Below are 17,434 nucleotides of genomic sequence, written 5' to 3'. Positions count from 1 at the left end.
GAAGCAATTTAAAAATCCACTGATTCAAAATTCTTTAAAAGGTGGTTATTGTGCATAAAGTTATGAATATTAAAACTTTAAGTCACACAGAAGGCATTTTAAAACCAAATAAGAAATGTCTCATCAAAAATAAGTCAAAAAAGATTTTGCCTTAACTTACGAGGAATTGGATATGCATACTGCTCAGGGTGATTACTTATGAGAGTGTTTTTAATGTGACGCCTTCCTACCCCATGAGCACCTACATAAAAAATAGATAATTATTAAAATGATAAGGGTTACAACAACTATTTAAATATTAATGCAGCTTATAATAATATCAAGAGTTAGTAAAACCTAAACTCATGAAGATTTTTCTGAACGCTTAGTTGACTGGATCAAAAAATACTGGATATTTGTGGATGACATCTTGTCTGAAGAATTTGATGTATTATATCATATTTTAATAAATAATGGTTAAAAATAAGAAAAATTTACCATTTTTAGAACAAACAATCTGATTGTGGTCACTACTCCCAAATATTTTATGCAAACACTTATATTTTAATAAATCCATGCCTATCATGGAATTCTCGTGCGAAGCTTGTGGTAAAATAAAATCACAGTTTAGGCTGCACCACAGATATGTTATGCTAATATAACTTTTAAATACAGATAAGAGATAGTCTATTTATCCTAAATTTCGGTACAAAAAAAAAGCAAACAAATCATTTTAAAAACTATTTTTTTGGAATAAAACTATATTTTTATAGGAAAGTTTTATAATTATGAGCCGGAAGGTTTAGAGTTGCTTGAATAATTCAAGATATAGTGAAATGCACAAAAAATAAAATCAAGGTGCTTACACCTTGGACCGCTTTTCCAGATAAACTAATGAAATCATGTCTAACAGATTACACTAACCCCTATATCTTGTAGGAGAACAAAAATTCAAATTCATTTAAAAAAGTGTGTTTATTCAGAGAAAGCATGCTTAAGTGTCTGAATTAGTAACTTATATTACTGTCTACAAACACTAAATTTGAATATCTTACATAAGCTTTTCGTGCTATAAAGATTCCTTCCTGGAACATAAAAATCTTATCACTGTTTTGAAAGTTAATCAGGGATAACTGAACAAATCTTATTTGAATTTCTTCATTAGGCATTTCCAGATGGATTATTCATAGAAGACTAATACATTCATATTCATAATTACTGAAATTTCACTGATTAAAGCAGGGTAAACAGGGTTAAAACTTTAAATGTAACAGTCCAGCGTCAATGACACCTAAATATTTTTTTTTAAGTTGCTAAAACAGTTCAGGCAGGTATAACTTTAAAATTATATTTTTAACTACAATATTTATCCTTTTTTAAATACTTTTAGAAATCTTGTCTAAAATTCTTTCCATACACTAAAAGGAGCAGGGTGCTAAAAACTGAAAAGGGCACTATATCCCCCAAATAAGAGCACCTATTATGTAAAAGGTCATTGTATTTCACAAATATTTGCACAGCTTTTAAAAAGGATGAGAGTGGACAGAAAGCAAGAAGGAGGAAATCGATAAATATGCCCAAAAATAAATAAATAAATAAACATGTGGCGAGTACGATGGCCAGAAAATTGAGAAAAATGAGGGACATTTATCATTTTTAAGTTAAAAGGAAATTTATCTCACTATAGATAAATTATACTTCAATTATAAAAAATTTTATAACTCGTATATTCTCATATGTTACTCATACATCTTTGCAGAAAAACTCAACTGCCATTTTTTTCTCAGTTTAAACTCACACTTGATTATTAGATTGTTGTTGTTAATTTACGTCGCACTAGAGCTGCACAATGGGCTACTGGCGACGGTCTGGGAAACATCCCGGAGGATGATCCGAAGACATGCCATCACAATTTTGATCCTCTGCGGAGGAGATGGCAACCCTGTTTCGGTAGCCCGACGACCTGCGCGCGAAGTCGAGCACTTTAGGGTAGCACACCCTCGGTCCCTACGCAGACTGATCCAAGTGGTCACCCACCCGCACACTGACCGTAGCCAGTGATGCTTGACTGCAGTGATCTGCTGGGAACCGTGTCTTAACCATCAGTCCACTGCGGGACCTTGATTATTAGAATAGTGTGAAATGAGTCTACATTAAGCCTATTTGACCCTGGTGTTATAACGGAGTTTATAAAACCAGGAGAATGGGAAGTGGGACACTTCAATTTGGAGCAATTTATGAAGCATGAAATTTTGAGATTCGTAGCAGTCACAGGAGATTGTAGGAGCAAAATTTAAGATTTGTTTCAAAAAATGACATATTATTCAACATATACCGTATTTTTCAGTGAAAGCACCGCGGCACTATCGAAAAAAAAGTTGATTTTTCCCTTTGCTTCCGATTCAGCGGTGCTTTTGATGCAATATTTTTAGTGGCAAAAAAATTTGTCAAGGAAAGTTATTTAAGATGAAATAATTTTCTGAGAGAAAGACTATTAAAAAAATTTATAACGAAGTCGACGAAATATTCACCCGTATTGCGATCTGATATAGAACATCGCCAATTCTTAGCAAACTTTCAGCAGCAGTTTGTAAGAAAATAAATTAACGAAATAATTTTAAAAAAACATCGCATAAGGAGAAAATTAAAAACTTATGCATCTTGTATCCACCCCCAGCTTAAAGAAAAATCGCAAGCTAGAAATCTACTTAGCGCCATGGCAATTATAATTGGAGCGAACAGAACAGGAAGTAATTGGACCCTAAATTCGACACTCACGGGACTGACATAATGCCGAACTTCAGATCTCTTTCGGAAATTCCAATATGGCGCCCAAATATTACTATAATTTAATTACACTGCTAATTTCAGAAAAACCAATACATTTAGTCAAGTTTTGATCGTAGATTATTATGGGGTGAATTTAAAACTGGCCCATCTTATGAAATTTTATTAATTAAAATAATAATCTATATAATATAATCAAGAAGAAATAATCCGAATCCTCTGAAGAAGAAATAATAATTTCTTCTCCGAAGAGAGATCATAGTTCTCGTTTTTTCTTTTAGATAACATTTTGTTTTAACAAAAGACGTTTGCCTCGCAAAGAAAATATAAAAAAAGCTAACAAGGAACTAAAAAAGAAAAAAGTAACAATTAATGCTAAGAAACTAACAATGAATAACAACAAAAAACAAGCCAAAAACTAATAACAATAAAAAAACAAGCAAACAACTAATTACAAGAAAAAAACAAGCTAACTATTAACAAAACAAATTAACAGTTAATAACTAATAAAAAAGCGGCAAAATAAAAAATTTATGAGTCGAATAAAATACCGCAAAAGGGATAGAATTCATTTTGTAATTCACATGGTAGTTTCAATGTCAACTGGGTGCGGCCAATTTATGGTCAAACAGAGGAGGGAAATGTGGGGACAAACCAGTAAAGCACAAGCACAGCTGTCAAGATTGATTGATCAGTTTTTTCCAACTTGCATTTTTTTATTTTGTTCATTGGTAATGCAGGTGTTTTTACTTCTCACTTTATTTTAAACTGCTTTAGAAACAGATGTTTCCTTTGACACTGATTTTTTTTTCAAGCTTCTTTTTTATTTTTAAAAGATAAAATAAAGTAAGTTACTTCNTTTTTTTTTTTTTTTTTTTTTTTTTTTTTTTTTTTTTTTTTTTTTTTTTTTTTGTCTTATCAATATAAATTTCTTTAAAAAAAAAATAGATCAGATTAAGTGCCGAATTTCGGGATGCTGGATTAGGGGTCCCATACCCTTTTCTTTTCCCCAACCCCTTTTAAAATAACTGATCGATTCCTCCTAAACAGCTCCAGTAGAAATGACACATGGAGGAGGTGGAGTACACCCCTCTTTTAAACATTTTCTTCTCTCTAAGTTGAGTCACATTGTGTTATTTCCATTGAAGGAGAGGGAGGGCATTCTACCCACTAAAATTCCATCTCCAAGTATAGTGAAAGTGAAACTTATTTCCCCTTCGCTCATTCCTTCTTCAGAATTTTGCTTAGTAATTTCTTATTCTTGTTATTATTAGTTATTTCGCTATTATTAGCTGTTTCGTTATTATTAGTGTTTCCTCAAGTTGTTAACGGTAATAAATTTTCAAATCTTTTTTTTCAGTGAATTTTTATTTTACTTTTCTTATTACATTGTTTTACGGATTTCTGTAATCAGTTCAGCGTTAATTCAGCTACTGAGCATATAAATCTTCTTCTTTTTTTGGGCGCGGTGCCAACTGGTAAGAACAACTTTATTTAATATCGTTTTGTAGGGCGGTTTTTTCGCTGAAAGAGAACATTTTTTGTTGTTTTTTTTTTGCTGAAAAAGAAATTTTTTATTATAATTTAGAAATTAAAATTTACTTTATGAAATGTATAAAAAAATGTAATTTCTTATTATACAGATGTTCTAAATGGTAATTTAAAAGTATTTTCTATAAGGATGCTGATATGCACGGTTTAGCGCCATTGAGCGCTACTATAATTTTGTTTTTTTAATTTCATTTTTATCGATATGCGGCGCTTTTGCCGAAAAATACGGTATTTGAAATTGTAGTAGTTTAGTTGTAATTTAAAGCAATTAAAACTATCTATTAAAAAGCAATTTGAAGATTAAAAAATAAATTTTAAAACACAGTCAACCATAAAATAGGATGAGAAATAGTGAAGAATATGTTAAAAGTAAAAATAATCATATACACACATATATAATTTCTAATGTATTATTGCAAGGTTCCCTTGAGACCTTACAATAAGGAAGGGCGTTTATTAACTGAAAATGATAATATATTCCCCCAAAATACTTAAAACTAATTCCTCAGTTAATTTTACACATTCTATAAATCAGTTTTTAAACTGAGAATAATTCTCGAATTTTGAAAATGTCATGTCGTAATAACAACATTTTAAAATTATTGAGACTTTCGAAATGATGTCGAAATAAATGAAAAAATTTTAAGTCTGCCGAAAATTCATTTCAATAAAAAATTCATTTGGATCAACTATGGAATCATAGCAAATCAAGTACATAAAAAATTATTACTAAAACACAAAATTGGCTAGTCACAACATTGTATTAATTATATTAGAATGGGAAAAATCTTGTGGAAATAGTCGCAAAATGAAAAACAGTTGTCAAAAAAATTATCCATAACATGGATTAACAATAGAGTAAAAAATATCAGAATGGAAAAAAACAAGTGGAAATGGCCAAAATAAATTATCGTAAAACGACATGAATTTACAACAAAAATAAATTATCGTAAAACGACATGAATTTACAACAAAGTCCTCACGAATCGAACAAGTAAAAAAATTATACTCAAATTCAAAACACATGTGTCGTAATAATGTATTAAAATAATCAGAATTTTAAAAAAACATGTGAAAGGGTTGCAAGAATAAATAATTGCCAAAAAAATATCATCTAATAATGTGAAATTATGCTAGAATCATCCTGAATCAAAAGTGTCAAAAAGTGATAAGTCATATTCGATTGTTGTAATGACAACACAATAAAAATATCGAAATTTGAAAAACTATGTGAAAGGCACCAAAAAAAATATAAATAACTGCCAAAAAAACTATCCTCCAACGGCATGAAATTACGTTGGAGTATTGAAGTATTAAAATTTGAAAATCATGACAACTGAATTTTACGTGTCGCAATAATAACTTATTAAGAACATCAGGATTTTTAAAAGCGATGTCGAGATATCTGGAAAATCAAAATGCAACTGTAATAACTGCCAAAAAAAGCGATAAAAAATTAAAGTGGATTTACGCTGTGATCCTCCCAAATCAAGTGCCTAAAAAAGTAATAACTTAAACACAAAATTCTCTAATCATAGCATTGTATTAAAATAAGTGAATAAAAAGAAAAGATCCATAAATAACATGGATTTAGGATAGAATTGTTATGAATGGAGCATGTTAAAAGTGACTCCTTATATTTGAAATTGTTATATTGGAAATAACTTCCCATAAAGACTACCACAAGAAGAAAATACAAGTGGAAATAGCCAAAAAAGCAATCAGAAAATAACGTAGATGAGTACAATGCATTCAAAAGTTTTGCCTCAAGTTTTAATTAGAAATTTTCATGTCGGAATAACATGGTATTAAAAATATAGGATTTTGAAAAAAAGATATAGAGTACAAAGTCTCATATCTGAACATCCGTTTACTGGAAATGTCGGTCTCTTTTCCAGACACTTTTTAACAGATAAAATTAACAAAACTCTTTTCCCATTTCAAATAAAAAAAAATTCTTTACATTTGCGACTTGTTAAAAAATAGTATGCAGGGATAAGGATCCTCTGCTTTTCTGCTTCTTTACGATGTTAGTAAGATTTTAATTCAATTTCCACTACAATATGAAAAAAAATTGGATATCACAGAAACGAAAATCAGCATTTCACTACAGTGTGAAAAAAAAATTGTGTATTTTTTCTCAGGCATTGCGTAAAAGGATTATTACTGCCAAAAAAACACGTGATTAATTTCAGAGTTGGCAAAATTTAACAATTAGAAAAAATAGCGGATTTGAGATGAAATCATCACAACTAAAGCGGGTCATTAAGTGATTATTTATGAATTCCCAGATCGTAATAATATTATATTAAAAATTAAATCGAAATTTTCCCCTTGAAGAAAATAAAACACGTGGACAATAAAATCTTCACAAATCGAGTGCATCTAAAAGTACAAAAGTAATGCTACAAATGAGCAATTTAAAATTTCCAGAGTGTGAAAATGCAGCATTAAAAAATTATGAAAATAGGTAGCGATAACTGACAAAAAAGCAATCGTAAATCCACGTGGGATCGTGGGTGAATTGAAAATAATTGAGAGAAATGCGTGATTCGAAGTTTGCTGAACAAATAAATATTATATTTTTTAAAGCATTATCAACAATGAGATTTTAAAAACCAAGTGAAATTCCATTTTAATAACTACCAAAAAATTCTATTTTATTTTCAAAAAACCCTATTTTCTATTTTATTCTACTAAATGAGATCGCATATTACGATTGTTTTAACCAAACTCTTTGTTTAATTTGAATTTAATCATTCTAAACAAAGAAATTATAACTTTATCTACACATTATAACGATGAAGTATTGCTGTTGTTACAGGGGAACACAAAAAGTTCAAAAACAAAATAGATTTTTGTCATTTTATAAATAAGAAATATAGTATAAGAATAAGTTTACTACTTATTAAGTATTTAATATACAATTACCTAATAAGACTAAAGTTTTCCTTCTGTAACCCGGAAGTCTAACTACTTCCTCATAAGTGACCAAATCCAGTTGATCAAATACAGCATTATGTTTGGCTAAATATTTATCTCTGTAGTGCTTCTTCTTACGTCCAAAAAATGAGCAATTTACTAAAGTGATAAAGAAATAAAACATTATTTATGAATCATCAAAATTCAATCAGATTTACTTAAGTACAATTGCCAGCATCAAAAATAAAATTTCAGTATATTTAAAGATATTCTAAACGTATAATAGCATAGTCTCCCCTTAATGTGATCGCAGTTATTGTTAACAATCGCTTATTGTTATCAAAATTACTCGGTTATCATTTTTTCTATTCATTTGTATGTTAAAATTACTGCTTTCTGTGATCGTTGCATTGCATAATATTATCAGAAATATTCACTGTTTGTTCAGAAAGAACTGCGTTAACAGAATTTTAAGTGTCCCAGAACTTTTACTGGGGAAAAGGCAATTGTTAGAACTGAAGAGACAAATGCTGAAATGAAATATGTTTTACAACAGGATCAAAAATAATTTCATCTGTAGAAAAGCTCAGATAATCTGCAAAAGTTGGGTGGCATCAGGGGTTGTTATAGAAAAAATTGGAATCAATTAAAAAATCATTCACAATTTTTTTATCACAAAAAAGGACCATTCAGAAAATATTTTATCACAAAAACGGGTTTTTCACAAAATATTTTATTCTGAAAACAGATTCTTCACAAAAAATATTTTCTTAAAAATTGACATTTTTAAACATTTTTCTTTTGAAAAATGAAATTAAATCAATGACTGCTTCAATTCATAATTTCAAAACTACGACTAAGAACTATCACAAAAGTCTTGACAAATCACAGGAATATGCCACATAGATTTTCATAGGTATAGTACAAAAAATTTATTACGTTCTTTACATTTTCAGTAGATTTACAGGACCTTTTACAAAAAGTCTGGAATTACCCTTGGGTGAGTCAATTCCAGATAAAGAAGTTCCAAAGATGATTTTTAACATCGTCCAGAAGTGACGCCACCTGTATGTTTTATTATGATAAAACACCTCTTTTTTTATTTGCAATTGACATTTTTTACATTTTATAATTCCCAAAAATTATATGAAAGATAATTAATTGTAATGAAAGATGAAATGACAAGACCTTCAAAGCAGTGAAGCCAGCATAGTCTTGGTTTAACACCAAAACATTCTAGTGCAATGTTATCTTCTGATTAATTTTAAAGAAGAATGAGATGTATATTTTTATACCTTTAAAGAAATTGTAAAATGATACTAATTAGTGATATTGTTTTTAAATTATGGTTTAAAATTCTAGTTTTGAGCTAAATCTAAACTTATATATCTTTTTTTCTGTTTCTAAATAGTTTAGGATAGGTGAGTATACTTTTTTAAAATGTAATGTTAATAAGTTGTTTTGAGGATTTATCAATTATTTCAATATGCAAGCACATATTTTTTTCCACGAATTATTTATGAAAGACTACTAATTCTCTTGAAAAGGGTTTTATTTTTAAACTATAATCAAACAGCAAAAAGTCACAGAATAGTAGTGAAAACAAAAGAAGTTAAATATATCAAAATATTGTCGAATTCTAAATAGACAATAAAACAAAAAAACATTAAAAAATTATGCAAAAAAACATTAACAATTCGTACAACAAAAAAACATTAAAAAATTATGGTCAATAAATACTATTTTAACTATTGAGTTACTGTTTTGCCGGGTTTTTTTTTCTCAATTCTTTTAAAAAAGAAACCAAATTCATAGATAATTCCTATATTTAAGCCTTTATAACCAGCTCTATATTCTATTTTAGATATTTTACATGAAACATCAAAACTTTTGAATGTAACTGAATACCCTAATTTTCGATAACTTGAAATATCATCTGCATTAATTAATTAGCATATTTGATTGAGGTCACCCATTTGAACCATTAGGATTGACACTTAATTCTTATTCTAGAACAGAAGTTATTCTAGGCTATATCTTTTTTGCGCACTGTGCTTAATTATGAAAATGCTATACTAGGAAGCTCTAAAATTTATCCTAAGCAAAACTTCAAAGCTCTGTGCTAAAACAATATTGCAATAGATAATTTCAACTCAAAAGAAACTAATTAGCATTTCTGCCTTAAACAAAGTAAAAATTTTACCTTGATCATTTCGAGACCGTTCAACAGCCAAGCTAGCAATACGCCACTCCTGTAATTCTGGAGATGGAATCAATCCAGCTGTTGTATCTGATCCTTCTTTTCTTGCTTGCCACCAATTATGATCATCTTTGCTGATGACTTGCAAGATATCACCTGTTTTAAATTTGATGCCAGCTTGTGGACATGGAATAAGATCATCTGCTTTTGGATCATAGTCAAATTGAGCTCGTACAAATATCTAAAATCATAAATTTCTGCTGAATTTCTTCAAAAATATATAGATATTTTGATATTGGTCAGCAAATAGTTTAATTTTGAAAATGCCGCAAAGCTGACCTTCCAGAAATTCCTCGACTCTCATTCGCCATTGTTTTATCCTGCTCGCCTGAACAACCTGCCACTTGCATGACAAAAATGTAGAGAAAATAAGGGTGTGTGAAAATATGGAATGATTGAAATAGCTCCTTATATCTGTAAGCTATCAACATCAATCCAATTTCTTTTTTTTACATATTTCATACACAACGACCAAATAGTAAAATAGATATGATCCCTCTTAATATCGCTTCCGCTTTTAAAATTATCTAGGCACCCTACAAAACATTTAAAGCAGATCAAAAAACATAAACTTCTAAACTCAATGGTGCCAGAGCATACCATACCCATCTCAGTTTTCTTGACCTTAAGCTCTGGGATGCAAGAGATGCTTTGGTCGAACATGGAACTCTGAGTGACTAGTCCCCAAGCATGCTTGGCACTCATTTTACCAACCCACTGAAGGGATAAAAGGCTGAGTCCACCTTGTCTGGTCCAAGGACAGAACACCCCACTTTTGGCATGAGAGCGTGGCATCACTCAGCCATTGGGCTTCGCAGATACTTCTGCAGAGGTAAAAGTTGCTTTTGACCTCAAATTACCAAAACTAGAAAACATGACAAGCCATAATAAATAATTTGATCTTCATTTAAATTTCTCCATAATACTTAAAACTATACATTGATTTCTGTTATTGAATTAGGAACAAAGAAATGCAAACATGGTACAATTACATTATACCAGTATCTAGATTGAGTCAAACCTCAATCCACCATTCTCACATCTTTAGTTTACCTGTAAGTATAATCTTGTTTTAACTGTCCCATCATTAATGATTTCTTATAATATTCATAATACCCGTTTAGATCATTGTTAAAACTAGCACATTCCCACATCTATCAGGGGTAATTGAGACACAAAGTGAAAAAAGCCCAAAATTTTTATGTGCAAAAACTCGATATTAAAATATCAATTTATCTACCATACACGTTTAATATAATTTTTTGAAAAAGATTTATATTTAAACTAAATAGCAATAAAGAATATCAAAATTTCATAGTAATTACTTTAAGAGAGAACTTAATTCTTAACAAGAATCACAACTTTGCATTTTTGAATTGTGAGAATAGGAATCACCTGAATACAAATCACAATGTGAAGGTTCCCAGTCAATTTCAGAAAAAAAAAATTCCATGACTTTTCTAAGTATATCAGGTAAATTTCAATGAAAATCTATTCTACTCTTTATCTATATCATGAAATAATTCTTCAGAAAACTGATTTTTTTTTTATTTGTTAGATCAAATATTAGATATTGTGCGCAAAACCATATAATAGAATGAGAATGGAAACATGTAAAAGTTTCTCTAAAAAGTGGAATTTTATAAAAAAATTGTAATAGATGTTAGAATTATTTAACTTGAATCTCAATAACTGATTACTGTTACTGAAAATTCAAAGAATGTTTTGTTTCCATTTAAGGTTTTTGGTAAAAAAAATTGCATTTTTTCCAGACACTATTCCCTGAATTTTAGAGTTAAAATAAAATTACCAGACAATTCGATTTTTCCTTTTCTGACTTTTCCCCTGAGTTGTGGAAGCTTTGAATTTATCATTTTCAAATTGGGTAAAAACAAAGATCGCTGTTTGATATCAAAATTGTGTGAATATGAACTGTGATATTAGTGGCTTCTGACAGTTTCAAATATTCAAAATGATAACAATTCGCCAAACCAAAAGAATTAAATTGGTGGATTTCTGCCAATTAATAAAGCTTCACCTATACATAAATGTTTCTTTAATGGGATTTAATGAAAATTTCAAATTTGAATTCTAGAGTGCGGAACTCAGTGAAATTGTTTTTTATCAGATTATAAGTTTCTGATTCGTGGAAGTTCACAGGCCAATGGTCTCGAAAAACGGGTAAAAATCACAAGCACAGCTCCTAGTTTTTAGATTCAGAAGGTTGAAATAAAAAACACAGAATAAGGGAACAAGACAAGAATATAATCACCCCTGCATCTATTGTTTGAAAATTCTACTGACACTTTAAAAAAATGTTGAAAGTATTTTATTTCAATAAGTAAATAGGACTCCTTATGCTAATGATGAAGAAGAAAATGAAGACTTATTACACTCATGAAAAAGTCTCAACATCTTGTTTGGTTTAAATACAGCAGTTGATGAAAATATTGAAAAATGTGGTGTTGTGGGTTCCAAAAACTGTTGCAGAAGTTAGTGATATTAATGAAGATAGTAAGACAGAACCAAAACCAGTGCCAATATTTGTAGATGACTTCAAAGCATTTGAAACAATGAAAAACTTTCTGTATTTGTACAAACTTACAGAAAATGAATAGCAATCTACTACAAATATTGAAAAAAAGTTATTTGTGCATTGAAAAAAAGACTGTGCAAAGCAAAATTTCCAAATATTTTAAATAAATATGTTAATTCATCTTCCATTTGCATCGTAATTTTTTTTAAATATAATTTTAAAAACTTATTGTAAATTTATTGACTCTTTTAGTTCATTACTTCTTTCTTACCTTTCACATATTTTCAAGACATTATTTTAGATTTTACGAAGATCCACATTCATCATTTTCCCCTATCTACCGTTCGTAATGAATAGTTCCATTAGAAGAGATCAATCAAGGCTCTACTGTATTACAAAAGGGTCAATTATATTTAGTTCATGTTACATAAACAAAATTCAAAAAATTTATGTCTAAATAAGTAACAAATGAAGAGCCCTACCACACCAAACTAAATAAGTACAACTAATTAAGTGAATGAAATCCATGTAAGCAAAAATTTTGCAAATAACTCATCAATCTTTTTTTTATCTTATAAATTATTGACATAGTGATTTGAGATTTTCTGATTCGAACAAAGGCTTTTTGGATTCCATTCACAACACAAACCATTGTGATTATAAGTTTCTGAAAAAATTGAAATACGAACCTCACAAGTAGGAGGTCCAGTTCTATAACTTGGAATAATTTTGAATGTTACATTTCCTCGTGCATCTCTCTATTGAAAACAGAAAACATTATTTCACACAATAGAAAAAGTAAATAAAGCTCAATCGATAAAAAAAATCTTACAAACCAGCATTTTTTGTAAAGCATCTACAGTTTGATTAGCAACACTAACATTGTTGATTTCTCGAATTTCATCTCCAACATGAAGAGTAGCTAGAAATGTAAATTAAATTTTTCAATTTAAACAGAGCAGAACACAGCAACTTAGCAAAAAGCTTCACTCAATAAATATCCAAATAGAATTAATTTAATACCAATCATGTGTACAATCTTTAAAGCATATTTTATTGAAATATAAAAATTCCACTTCACAAATAGTACTGATGTGATTTAATAATTACTTATCAAAATTTGTTCTCATAAGTTTTATAAATGATTTAAATATCTAAAAAATTTAAAAAGCTTCAAGCAATTTTCAAAGTAGGTTTTGTATGTTTTAAAAGAAAATCAAAATGATCAGGGGTTTTCCACAAATTTCATTTTGTACTAATACATAAAATTTATTAAAAATGACACTGACATAGTTGGGAAACATCCCATAAAAGTATCTTCCCGTTTTTCTTCTTATACAATCTTATTTCGTTGTATGAACGTTTATTGTAAAGCATTATCATGTTATTTAATCTGTCTTACGATGCAAAATAACATTTCTAGAAAATCCTTTATCATTTTGAGTTTCTTATAAAAAGTATAAAAACTACTTAGAAAATTGCCGGAAACTTTTTAAATTTTTAAAATATTCTTCAAATCAAACTTACTTTTATTAGTTGCCTCTATGAAATGAAGAATTTTTTTTTTTTTAATTTTTCTTGCGCATACACAGTATAGAAGAACTACTTTATATACTTATATCTTTCCCAGTTTAAAATGAATTTTTCTCAAATTTTAAAGCAATAATTTTGTAACTAATTTTAAATCGCTCTAAAAATTGTGTTTAATTTTTTTTTATATTTATAAACTTACAGCAAAAAAATGTAAGACAAAAGAATCAATTTCTTATAAAAATGTCTATATCTCCATAAATATTTAAGCTAGGTTACGAAATTTTGTGCAAATAATAGCCAAAATGATTGCTATTATTTGCCAAAATTTACCATTATAATAGCCAAAGTAACAAATGTATTGCTACATTTTTTGGCACAGGGTGTTCAAAAACACTATTTTACGTTTGAAATTTATTGTCGATCCCTCAAACCTCTAAAAACTTAACATCTCATTTATAAGTATGAGAAATCACATAATCTAAACAATTTGGAAGTTATAAAATAATTTTTTAAGTATTTCTTGAGAAATATGAAAAAATGTATTAGTATAAGTGTTTCCATTATTTTGTGCACCCTCCAGTATGTTAAAAAGATTTTTAACAAATTTGCACACAATCTTTTTTAATATATTTGATATGTTTCAAATATGGATGAATCCAAATCAGTCAGCTTTGCTTATTTATTATTTTTATGATATGAACAACATTGTTTCTCATTCTTTTTAATTTCAGTTTTTTATTCAGTTTAATCAGCTCAGTTTTGCTTATTTATTAATTTTATGATATGAACAACAATGTTTCGCTTTCTTTTTTATTTTTATTTATTTTATTTAGTTATCAATTTATTTTAAAAAAATGACAAACCACTGAATAAATCATGTAGTACTATATGAATTGCAACAACTTTTCATGGCTGTCAACATGAATAGGACAAAATCCAGTAGACTTAACGAAATATAAATTTCATGATAATTGTTGCAGATTGTACTAAATATTTTACAATAATTCAAAAATACAACTTACAATAATTCTGAAAAAAATTAACCATAATGCAGAATTTTTACAAAATACAATAAAATCAGATTTTGATTTAGTTAATCTGAGATAATTTGCAACTTATTGTTACCCTCAATTTTATATTGATAAAAAATATATATATTATATAAAGAACAGAATTAAGAAGATTTTAAAAGAAACCTAACTAATACCAACCAAAACAAAGCCTGATGTTTATTTTAAGCACTATTTATATTCAGTTTTATTAATATTAATAATTTATTCCTCTCATCAAAATTCCTTTTTTTTTTTTACTTTAACTACTCCTTTTCAACATCTGTCCATTAAAGTAGTATGAGTGTTTAGCTATAATAAAACAAAGCAAGAAAATATTCCTCAAAATAAGATTTGCAGCAGATCACAAGAGAAAACTTTTCATTTAACTTATAAGACAACTTGTTCGTTTATTTATTTTTTTTTAAAAAGGAAAAGACACTTGTTTATTTAATTTTCTGTAATAAAAAATAGACTTTAGGAAACAGACTAGGTATGGGACTTCACTGTACAAAGTTAGACATTCAATTTCTAATGTGATTTGTCCTACACTCAGTTAGGTCAAGTTATAGTGCATGTGCAACGAAGAAAGTACGCCATCATCCAATTGAATTCATTACTTAAACTTATTTTTCAGCATAAAATTATATACCATAACAATTAATGAAAATTTTTTAACAAAATCATAAAAATGAAGGTTTAACTCCGATATTCTGAAAAATGTTAAGGACAAAATTACCTTGTCTATGAATCATTCCACCATGCATTATGCGTGCAACAATGCACCTGCCTTTATCATCTAGCTTCAAAGTGATGCCCTATACCAAATAAAATGAAATCTTCAGCGTAATATACTCTAAATCTGACAGAAAATATTCAAAAATCATTAAAAAAAATAATAAAACTAGTGCATATTAAAAGCTTAAAATGATATAATAACTAATGCAACAAAAAAAACTTTCTTAAAAACTGAAAGTGCATTTTAACTAATTTACAATAAAGAACAGTTGTCTTTCATGATATACTTCAATTAACTTTAACAAAAAATACAAAAATCAACATGTGGTGCTTGAAGATCTTGAGAAAACAAAATACTTTTTTGCTAAACAATAACCAATTAATTTCATTAATTATAATTTTTTTTTAAAAAAATATGGACCAAAAAATTAGCTCCATAAAACAAAATTTAGAAAAGAATAAATTATTTGAATTCTTTTATCATATTTCAAATGCAATATTAAGCAGAAGGAATGAAACAGACATAAATAAATGAATTAGGCTTAGAGTTTAAAAAAATTAATCAATTTTTTTAAATTTTATAAAAATCAATTTTTATAAAATTAAAAAAAAAAGTATGTTTTTTAGCACTTAAAAAAATTTAACAAATTTGTACTTTATTTTTATTTATTTATTTTGTAAAAATTAAGGTTTCCACTAAAATTTTCCTTGAAAATAGAAGTATAGTAACCTTACTTATAAAAATTAGTAGCTTAAATAGTCTCCTCTGAGAAATAATTAAGATGCTATTTTTCTGCCACGTAATATGCTTAGAATAATTATTATAAAAAGCCAACTAAAAAAAAAAACATCTCATGACACAACTGTACAATACAACAACTTAAAATTAGATAAGTACTAGATAGGCAAGATAAGACTATTTCTTAATTCAAATACTGCTTCAAAAGTAGAACAATGTTTTTTCCTTCTATTAAAAATATCATGAATAAAATAAAAAAGAAATTAAATAAAGATACATTTTTTAAGTTCTAAGTAAATAAATTTATATTGGTTCTGAACACTAGAAAACAACTACAAATTAAATGTATGATTAAAATAAGTAATTGATCAAGATTCAAAATCCAGAATTATCATATATCATATAAAACTTTTTAAAAAATCAAGTGGTAAACAACTATGAAAATTTTTAAACATCTGATTTGGAGAACATGAAAATTCATGAGCATTTTAAAGTGCATTTCTATTTATAAGGTATTAAAAAAAAAAAAAAAAAAAAACTTTAAGTTTTCAAATATTAACATTAAAGAAAAGGTTTTCTTTCCCACATGTTGATTACTTGACAGTATTCTGCTGGGAGTTTTCTAATACTGTAACTTTAAAGCGAAAAATTAATTTCTGTTATTTAATTGCAAATATAAAAGTTTACCAAACATCATCATAAAACATCAAATATTTATAAAAAGAAAATTTAATAAAAATAAAATATCTAAAATTACTAAAAAATACATAGCTAAAAAATTCAAAAAACAGACAATATATTTTTGCATAATTAACTAGATATAAGTGAACGAATTTATTAAGGAAGATAAGGATAACAAAATTCCAAATTCAAAATGAATTACATAATAGTTATACAGATTTTAAAATTCCGTATAAAACTAAAATAAATAATATGGAAATAGTTATTAGGGTAAACTAACCAGTGAAGGAACACTTAAGCTTCGCTTGCCTTTTAAAAAATCATATTAATTTCAAAATTCCTAATTTTAGTTAAATGACAGTGTCAACATATTTGCTACTAATTGCAAATTATGTAAAAAAATTGTAGAGAACTTACATAATATTGTTTTAAAGTTTTGGAGGTTCAAATAACAAGTAGTAAGAAGACCAAGTGAAGGAACAGCTCTTACCAGTGAATGAACACCCAGTAAAGGAACACTTAATTTTGGTTATTTTTCAATGCTCTTTATGAATTTATAAGCCAAGTAAATATTTAAAAACAAGCCTATTCTTGAAGGTATAACATATAAATACTTGGAAAATGTTAACTTTTTTTTTGTGATCATGAATTGAAAATTA

General features: G+C 27.8%; 1 protein-coding gene across 2 annotated transcripts in view; it reads right to left on the bottom strand.

Annotated features, from left to right (window-relative positions):
- Positions 1-17,434, bottom strand: part of LOC107442297 (peripheral plasma membrane protein CASK) — a 138,669-nt gene that overhangs the window by 12,071 nt on the left and 109,164 nt on the right. For both annotated transcript variants that reach the window (XM_071188090.1, XM_071188091.1), the window contains 6 exons: positions 15,357-15,435; positions 12,872-12,957; positions 12,725-12,793; positions 9,443-9,680; positions 7,249-7,398; positions 161-241 (listed from right to left, as the gene is read on the bottom strand). In XM_071188090.1, the coding sequence (XP_071044191.1) occupies positions 161-241; positions 7,249-7,398; positions 9,443-9,680; positions 12,725-12,793; positions 12,872-12,957; positions 15,357-15,435 (703 nt within the window). The remainder of the gene's footprint in view (positions 1-160; positions 242-7,248; positions 7,399-9,442; positions 9,681-12,724; positions 12,794-12,871; positions 12,958-15,356; positions 15,436-17,434) is intronic.

Source organism: Parasteatoda tepidariorum, chromosome X2, assembly GCF_043381705.1.
Source record: "Parasteatoda tepidariorum isolate YZ-2023 chromosome X2, CAS_Ptep_4.0, whole genome shotgun sequence".
In the NCBI taxonomy this organism is placed as follows: domain Eukaryota; kingdom Metazoa; phylum Arthropoda; class Arachnida; order Araneae; family Theridiidae; genus Parasteatoda; species Parasteatoda tepidariorum.
Note: the sequence above shows the minus strand (reverse complement) of the source record. Positions and strands in the feature narration are given on the sequence as shown.